The following is a 9,623-nucleotide window of genomic DNA, read 5'->3' on the forward strand; positions in this document are numbered from 1 at the left end:
AGAGAGAGAGAGAGAGAGAGAGAGAGAGAGAGAGAGAGAGAGAGAGAGAGAAGAAGAAGACTATGGTTGGAATCGAAAAAAAAGCAACATTTTTCAAAAAGTTGTCTTTTCGTCCCTTTTCTCCCACCCACACAGCTTTCCCCATGTTCCATTTACGTTAACATTTTCTCTTTTTATTCTTTTCACGTTACAGAACAGAACAACTGTGACATAAGACACGGACATCAACCGTTCTTTCCTAGGACTGTGACACAAGACACGGACATCAACCGTTCTTTCCTAGGACTGTGACACAAGACACGGTCCTCAACCATTCTTTCCTAGGACTGTGACACAAGAAAAAAGGAAGACCTCGTAACTCGCGCAAACTAAACATTAATTGACAATACTAGTTTTCTACAATCGGCAGACGCCTTATTTCATCACCATGTCAGGGCAGGTGGACAGCCAGAAAGACAGGTCAGTGGACGGCAAAACAGACAGGACGCTGGATCAGAAAGACATGACTGTGGACGGCCAAACAGACACGACGCTGGATCAGAAAGACATGACTGTGGACGGCCAAACAGACACGACGCTGGATCAGAAAGACACGACACCGGATCAGAAAGACACAACTGTGGACGATCAGGAAGACATGACAGTGGCCGAGCTGGCTCAATCGGGCGCCGTCCGGTGCTCCTGGTGTCAGGACACGTTCGAACGGCCCGTGATGCTGCCGTGCCTGCACACTTTCTGCCAGCTCTGCGTCATAGACCACATCCTGATCCTCGCCGAAGGAGAAACAAACGAACGGATGGAAAAAGCCCAATCGCTTCGTGAGGCGGGCTCAGAAACAGACATCACGGATTCCCAGTCCCCAGAATCAGACACCAGAGTTTCCCAGGCCCCAGAAACAGACATAGGAGATTCCAAGGCCCCAGAAACAGACATCGGAGATTCCCAGGCCCCAGAAACAGACATCGGAGAATCCCAGTCCCCAGAAACAGACATCGGAGATTCCCAGGCCCCAGAAACAGACATCGGAGAATCCCAGGCCCCAGAAACAGACATCGGAGATTCCCAGGCCCCAGAAACAGACATCGGAGAATCCCAGTCTCCAGAAACAGACATCAGAGATACCCAGGCTCCAGAAACAGACACCGGAGATTCCCAGTCCAAAGACACAGACGTCAGGAATTCTTCGTCCAAAGAAACAGACATGGGTAATTCCCCGTCCCCAGACACAGACCCCCCGAACACTCTGTCCGTCAACCCGCCGTACGTGACCATCTCGGTGCCGTGTTATTTGTGTCAGAAGACAATCACGCTCAGTTCCCTGGTGCCGCTCAACGATTTAGAAACACTACTCGACAGAAAGAGGGGAGGAGCGCTGAAAGAAAAGAACACCGCGGTAGAGACACCTCCAGAAAGAGGAGGCGACGATAGACCTAGGACACTGGCAGAGGAATTGATGATGGTCATCGAGGAAAGATCAAAAAATAAAAAAGATGGACAGGAATCGGAGGAGTTGGACTTGGAAGACAGCCTTGAGAGAGCAGCAAGAGCCGCAAGCGAATTCAGGGCTGCATTAGCGTCTATTCAAGACCTGGTAAAAGACAGCGTCAGTCCAGGAAAAAACGGGGGGCATAGCAGAACGAACGGCCGCCATTGTAGCTTTCTAGAAAAGACAAACTCGTGGCCGGCCTCAAAATCCATACGCAAGGCTCTGGTGACCATGGTAGTGGAGGAATGTCTGCCCGTCAACCACTTCATGAACTCCGTCAGTCACCTGAACCACCTGAAGAGCGACACTCCCAAACACTGCGACTACTGCTGTCTAGAAAAGGATTCGGGGTCGGAGTCTGAGACTGAGAGTGAGGATGACGGAGACGGAGACGGAGACGGAGACGGAGACGGAGACTCTGCCCCTCGCCGCGAAGTGCCCGCCTACGGCCGGTGCCTCGAGTGCGGAGACAACATCTGCGCCGCTTGCATGAAGGCGCACCGCAAGACGCGAGTGACGAGCAGTCACAAGGTGGCGCCCTTCACCAGCATCTGCCAGGGCCTCTACGACTACGACATCCGCCAGACGCAGAAGCGAGTACCCTGTGACCTCCACCCGGGCAGCGACCTCTCCCACTTCTGCACCAACTGTAACCGGCCGGTCTGCCAGGTGTGCCGATGTGACAAGACGCACCAGGTACAGTAGGCAACATCTCTTGTTGTTTCTTTTATATAATTTAATGTAAGAGTTTTACGGCACTTGCAGCACACTTAGGTCATACAAGCGCTGAAGATTAGAGGTGTTACAAGAGAGTAAATTACACAAAGAGAAGGAGATACTTAGTTTTAGTTTTAGTAAGTGTTTAACGGCACTTGCAACACAATAAGGTCATATAAGTGCCGAAGATTAGAGGTGTCACAAAGAGAGTAACATACATAAAAAAGAAGGAGGAGAGATAAGGACGATAGAAGTATGATAGGAAAGAAGAAGCCAACCACACCAGGGCACCCGCCAACCTCCCACGAAGGAGAAAAGAACGATAGATGTCTGATAGAAAAGAACGAACAAGCCACACCAAAGCACCCACCAATCACCAACATCTGTACTTAGTTGCATTCACATTCAAACGTTAGATAACTCCTCTTTCAAATGGTCACTGATTCATTCCACTTGAGATCTGCAGCAGTGCTTCATAACATCGGTTCATTCTTTTTGTGTGTGTGAAATTAGACAACTCCTTTTTAAAACGGCCACTGACCCGTTCTATAACGATGCATGAGAACTGAAGCAATGCGTCATAAAATCGCAGTTCATTCTTTTAAAATCACCCTGTATAACTGTCCCCGAGGTTTTATGCACCCTGCATAATTTAGCCAAATTTGATCTTTTTTTTGGGGCATAATTTCTGATTATTTTCCTTGATCATTCTTTGTTAACATTAACAGAATCGCATAATGTCACATTTTCAGGCTCAGTTTGCATAATTTCAGAATTTTTCTTGCATAAAACGAGAGGGACAGGTATAATAATACCGTGGAGTCGGTGGCCTAGTGGTTAGGCTCTCGGACTCGCAACCGTGAGGTCGTGCGTTCGAATCCCGTCAGGGACCCGACGTTGTGTCCTTGGGAAAGGCACTTTACACGAATTTTCCTCACTTCACCCAGGCGGGAATGGGTACCCGGCTATAGACAGCGAAAGATCTTGTCAGTTTGTTAGTGTTTGAGCGCTTAATCAGCTGCTTGCACTGTATGCTTCCCGGGAAGCTGAGAATGTTTTGGAATGTTCTATGGTCAGCTGTGGGTAATAATATAGTGTAAAGCGCATAGAGCCTGCTGTTGAGCGGGGATATGCGCTATACAAATGCTATTATTATTATTATTATATTATTATTATTATTATTATTATTATTATTATTATTATTATTATTATTATTATTATTATTATTATTATTATTATTATTACTATTATTATTAACACGATCTCCGCTTGCCTCACGCCAGAGCCACAATCTGGACAGTCTCTCGGACGCCCATGGCGCGGTCTCGCGTGAGCTGCTGCTGTTTGTCCGCGGGTTTGAGCAGCGCGTGATTATGACGCGCGACATCAGAGAGAATCTCGAGAAGAGGAAAGCCGAGGCCAAGAGGAAGCTGCAGATCTGTCGGGACGGCGTCATCAAATGGACGGACTACCTCAAGGTGAATGATTCTTACGCTTCTATTCTTTCTTTGTTTCCACGAAAAAGTGCTCTTTAGTTTTAGTAGAGTTTAAAAAAAAGTTTTAGTAGAGGTTTTACGGCGCTCGCAACTGCATACGGTCATAGGAGCGCCAGAAGATTAGAGGTGTTACAAAAGAGCAACACATATAAAAAAGAAGAAGGGGAGATAACGATATATGTTTGATAGGAAAGAAGAAGCAAACCACACCAGAGCACCAGCCAACCACCCACAATTCTTTCTTTGCTTCCACGAAAAATTGCTCTATCTGGCACACGCATTGGTAATCACGGTCTGCAAATCTTTCTTCTTTTCAAAAAGTTTTAAAGTTTTATGAAGAGTTCTACAGCACTTGCAACACAATACGGTCATAATATAAGAGCCGAACATTAGAGGTGTTACAAGGGAGTAACAAACACAATAAGGTCATATAAGAGCCGAAGATTAGAGGTGTTACAAGGGAGTAACAAACACACAAAGAAAAAGAGGAGAAGAAAGGACGATCGATGTTTGATAGGAAAGAAAAAGCAAAGCACACCAAAGCACCCGCCAACCTCCCACTCTCAATGTCTGTTCCAAGAACACTTAAATGGAAATAAAGATGTAGGAAATTCTGTATACACAGGAACAATAGAAGGCAACCCCCCCCCCCCCCTCAAAAATTTTTTTTTTTAAATCCCCACCCCAGAACCCCCCACCAAAAACTCAGAGGTAGCCTTAGAACAACTTAAGTTAGAAAACTTGAACAGAAGAGTGATAGGAGAGCAGGACAAAGTGTTTTTCCTCAGCACCTTGCACAAAAGTGAGAAGTCAACCACATGCGAAAGCTTCCATTTGCTCGGATGCTTTGATGAAATTTAGGGTTTCCCTGACTAGTACGACGGAAGGGGCCCGCCCCAAAACATCTAAATTGTGTCGTTTTTTAAAGTTTTAGTTGAGGTTTTACGGCGCTCGCAACTGCAGAAGGTCATATGAGCGCCAAGGGATAGATGTCAACAGAGAAGTCCTTACAGGGAATCAGACTTACTCTGCTCACCTCTCTAGCTTCAACAACACAAAGTCTGCTTCGACTATCAAGGCACCCCGGAAATAGTGGGTCACAAGAGAGTGACAAACGTACATAAGAAGTAGAGGCGAAACGACGAGAGTTAGGGTTAGGGGGAAAAAAGCAGCAGTTGAAGTTCCCTGTTGCAGTTCAGGCACAGTTATGAGCATGACATTGATGAATCGGCCCATTTACAATTACAATTATACTGTGCATAAGAACTCGAGATGTTAATGTCCCCCCTTTGGGAATGGCCTAAAGACACTTCAGTCAGTAACATTGCCCGGGGGGGGGGGGGGGTAGATTGTGCTGGTGGGGAGTAATATTAACAGTAACAACATGTGCAATGACAATCCATATTGCATAGGTGTTCGATCAGCAGCCGCCCCTTAAATTGGTCGTTGTTAATGACAAGCGGGCTAACCCAGATTTCGGGGGTTTCCAGAAATCTGGACCAACACCAAATGTGGACATTGCCCTACCTATAGGAGAAGTTTGGTTTCATTGGTGTGTATATTTGTTTGGTTAGAGAAAACTCTCCTTGTCTTTTAAAGAAACTGAACAAGGGGCAAAAACTTTTACCTTCGATTTTCTCAAAACAGCATTTTTGGGGATAGCCCCTTTGTGCTTTAAAGTGTTAGACGAGAGTAACACAGTGCAGTCACCTGAACAAGTGACCACTTCCCACACCTACCCATGCCTTTCTTTCTTTCTTTCTTTCTTTTTTTTCTTTTTCTTTAAAAGGGAAGGGGGGGGTTGTTTGTAATGAAACATTTCAATAACACTGTCCAAAACAAAACGTCCGCCCACCTGTCTAAAACACCCCCCCCCCCCGATAAATGAGGTGGTGGCGATAAATGAGGTGGTGGAATCGAACAATTCCGACTGAAAAACACCACCCACTATGCTAGGTTTTGTTTAGTTTTCGTACGAGTCTTACGGTACTTGCAACACACAATAAGGTCATATAAGTGCCGAAGAATAGAAGTTTTTTTGAGTACATATCGCCGTTGGGGGCGTAAAAAAGATGTTGCAATGAACAATGTGCACGTATTTTGTCAGTAACCACGACCAACTTTCTCGTCATTCAAAGATTGTACTAGAACAGAGACGGGAGGCCACGATCAAACTTTTGCAACAAACCTTTCAACAACAAGACATGGACATTGACAGGTCTTTGAGTAGTTTGAACACGGCCATTGACAGCACGAAAATCAACGCTGACTACGTCCGGCACCTTGCAAAGAACGGAAATTCCGCTGAGGTAATAAAACCGTCTCACAAAATATGAAGCCTATTTATGTGTGGTTTAAATCAAGTATCTCTGAATGTCTGCTTCAATGTTGTTTGCCTGCCTGCTTAAAACCACGTGTTGCCATCGCTTGGCACATCTCGTCTGTTGTCAATGCGTATGCCGTTTGTTGTCATCTTTTGGCACATCCCATCTGTTGTCATCGCTTGACACACTCATCTGTTGTCATCGCTTGACACACTCATCTGTTGTCATCGCTTGACACACTCATTTGTTGTCATCGCTTGACACACTCATCTGTTGTCATCGCTTTCTGCATACATGTGTTATCCTCCATTGACATATCTCATGTGTTGTCTTCTCTTGACATATCTCATCGCTTGGCACTATCATTTTTTGTTATTGCTTGACACATCTCATCAGTTGTCATCGCTTGACACATCTCATTTGTTGTCATCGCTTGACACATCTCATCTGTTGTCATCGCTTGACACATGCACATGCCACATCTCATCTGTTGTCAAAGCTTGACATATCTCATTTGTTGTCATCGCTTGGCACATCCATTTTTCACCACTGCTTGGCAGCTCCATTTGCTTCCTTCAATTGGTGAGTCCATAGGCCATGTGTCGCCATTTGTTGGCTCATCCATTTGTTGTCATTTGTTGGCGCATCCATTTGTTGTCATTTGTTGGCGCATCCATTTGTTGTCAGTGACTGGCGCATCATTTGTTGTCACTGGTTGGCGCATCCATTTGTTGGCATTGGTTGGCACATCTCACCGCTTAATACATCCAGCTGTAGTCACCGTTTGGCCCTTATCATTGCTCTGCCACTCCATTTGTCCCCTACACTTTGTAGGCCCATTTGTTGCATTTGCTTGGCACATCCATTTCTTGCTCTCTCTCGGCACATCAATTCGTTGAAATCGACAGGCACATCTATTTGTTGGTGGGTCAAATTTTTAAAAGTTTTAGTACGTGTTTTACGGCACTTGCAAACACAATATGGTCATATCAATACCGAAGAATAGAGGTGTTACAAGAGAGTAACAGACATGAAAAAGAAGGAGGGGAGATAAAGACCATAGATGTTTGATAGGAAAGAAGAAGCAAACCACACCAGAGCATCCGCCAACCACCCATGTGTATAAAATGGTCGTCATTGTTTGGGACAAACATGTATTACCAATCAATAATAATCAATAATAATAACTACATTGATATAGGGCACATCCGTGCTCTATAGCATGCTTTACAAACTTCCGTTGTCATTGCATGGCGCACGCCAAACAGTTGATTCTTTTGGCATATACATTTGTTTGTCATAATTCGACGCATTCATTTCTTTATATTGTTCGGTACGTGCATACATTCATTTCTTTACATCGTTCGGTACGTGCATACATTCATTTCCTGTGTTTGGAGTATACATTTGTCGTCTTCGTTTGGGATACACTTTCGTCGTCACCATTTAGCACACACATTTAATAATGTCATCGTTTGAAGCATACGCTAGTTGTGTCATAGTGTGGCACATACATTTGCTGTCATCGCCTGAAACATACTGTTGCATAGCCAATCGCTTCCATCACATAGCACACTATCAGTCGCTTTCATCTCATGACATGGCCAGTCGCTTTCATCTCATGACATGGCCAGTCGCTTTCATCACATGGCATCATCAGTCGACTCCATCTCATGGCATAGCCGGTCACTTTCATCTCATGACATAGCCGGTCACTTTCATCTCATGGCATAGCTGGTCACTTTCATCTCATGACATAGCCGGTCACTTTCATCTCATGACACCATCAGTCGACTCCATCTCATGGCATAGCCAATCGCTTTCATCTCATGGCATAGCCAATCGCTTTCATCTCATGACATAGCCGGTCGCTTTCATCTCTTTCATCTCATGGCATAGCCAGTCGCTTCCATCTCATGGCACCATCAGTCGACTCCATCACATGACCTAGTTATTCGCTTCCATCTCTCGGCGGCGCGTCCATCCGTCATATTTGACGAACCAAAAATCATCCAAGTCACAAGGCAGCCGTCCGCTTTCAGATAGCCCAGCAGTACCCGCTCGTCCTGGCTGTGTACCGGCAGATGTTGGCCAGCCAGGTGCAAGAGGTGAGCACAGAGCTGCATGCCAACTTCACGCCGGGCCCGGGGAGCCAGGAGAACATTGACATCTTGTACTGCTTCACGTGTATTAGAGAGAGGGGGAGAGAGAGAGAGAGAGAGAGAGAGAGAGAGAGAGAGAGAGAGAGAGAGAGAGAGAGAGAGAGAGAGAGAGAGAGAGAGAGAGAGAGAGAGGGAGGGAGGGAGAGAGAGAGAGAGAGGGGGGGATAGACGAGTGAGAGAGAGTGTGTGAGTGTGTGTGTGTGTGAGTGAAAATGAGAGAGAGACAGAGAGACAGAGAGAGAGAGAGAAAGAGAAAGACAAACAGACAGACAGAGAGAGAAAGAAAAGGCCTGATATAATTTAATCATTAACGCAATCACCCACAAATTCATCACCATTAATTCCTTATTCAATCGTTGCCCCCACCCTCCACCCCTCCCCCCTGTTCCAGAACCTTATCCAGATGACCAGCCTGATGCCCAACCCCGTAAAGCCTCCGCTCCGAGTGACCCAGATCAATGCCCGGTGCCCCAGCGACACGATAGACCCCTACCCCACAGGCATCTCAGTGGGGCCCGTCATCACCGCCGTGGTAGACCGCGAGAACGCCGCCGTCAAGTTGTTTGATGCCACGGGGAAGTACCTCCGGAGCTTCAGGGGATCCGGGAACAACACCCTCGTCAAACCGTTCGATGCGGCCTGGCTCCCCAACGGAGCCCTCGCAGTCACCGACCCTGGCGCTGGGGCGGTCCGCGTCTTCGACTGGACGGGACATTACATCACCGACTTCAAGGGCGAGATACGCCACCCCAGGGGGATAGCTCTGGATATGAAGAGGTGGGAAGTGGTCGTGGTCGACAGCCATCTCCGCCGGCTGAGCGTGCACTGCGCGGACACGTGCGAGCAACTGCTCACCCTCCGACCAATGAGCGGCGAGCGTACGGGTGGAGTTGTGGAGCACGCCAGCCGAGAGCAGCTGGTGGATCCGTGCTACGTGGACGTGACACCCACGGGGAATTACGTGGTGGCAGACGCCGTGGCACCGCACGTCAAACTGATCTGCAGACCACCGGGGTCGGTGAGCGGGCAGCAAGGCACGGTCCCAGAAGAGGAACAGCTACTTTTGGCGCAGGCCGTGGACTACGGCGCAAGGGAGGAGGAGACGCTTCGCCCCGGGGGTGTATGCGTCGACAAGTTTGGCCAGATCCTGCTGGTGGACACGCTCAACGGACGCGTGCACCGCGCGCTGCCCGATGGGAGGCTGGTCGGGGTGGTCGTCGGGGTAGTGGATGGTCTGTCTCACCCGCTCTGCCTCGGCCTTGACAGGCATGGTCATGTATTCGTGGCACAGGCGGGGGGACACATCGTGGTGCTCGAGTATGTGTAGATAGGAGTGGTAGAAGTACGGAGGTGTTGGGTGTGGTCGAAGGGAGTGAGTGAGAGAGAGAGAGAGAGAGAGAGAGAGAGTGAGAGAGATACACGAGGGGGGAGTATGTGT

General features: G+C 47.6%; 1 protein-coding gene across 1 annotated transcript; it reads left to right on the forward strand.

The window, feature by feature from the left end:
* The first annotated feature begins 40 nt into the window (after positions 1–40).
* Positions 41–9,623, forward strand: LOC101848165. Its single transcript, XM_005112487.3, has 3 exons — positions 41–2,182; positions 3,487–3,681; positions 8,577–9,623. Exons 1-3 carry the CDS (start codon positions 428–430, stop codon positions 9,510–9,512), a joined length of 2,886 nt encoding a protein of 961 aa, XP_005112544.1. The 5' UTR covers positions 41–427; the 3' UTR covers positions 9,513–9,623.

The sequence above is a fragment of the Aplysia californica genome, unplaced genomic scaffold (genome assembly GCF_000002075.1).
Source record: "Aplysia californica isolate F4 #8 unplaced genomic scaffold, AplCal3.0 scaffold01291, whole genome shotgun sequence".
In the NCBI taxonomy this organism is placed as follows: Eukaryota; Metazoa; Mollusca; class Gastropoda; order Aplysiida; family Aplysiidae; genus Aplysia; species Aplysia californica.

Bases quoted from the DNA above. Each gene is read 5' to 3' on its own strand.
- LOC101848165 (XM_005112487.3), top strand. From the start codon at position 428: ATGTCAGGGCAGGTGGACAGCCAGAAAGACAGGTCAGTGGACGGCAAA. The intron at 2,183-3,486 runs GTACAGTAGGCA...GCCTCACGCCAG, and splicing joins GATGTGACAAGACGCACCAG to AGCCACAATCTGGACAGTCT. The intron at 3,682-8,576 runs GTGAATGATTCT...CCCCTGTTCCAG, and splicing joins AATGGACGGACTACCTCAAG to AACCTTATCCAGATGACCAG.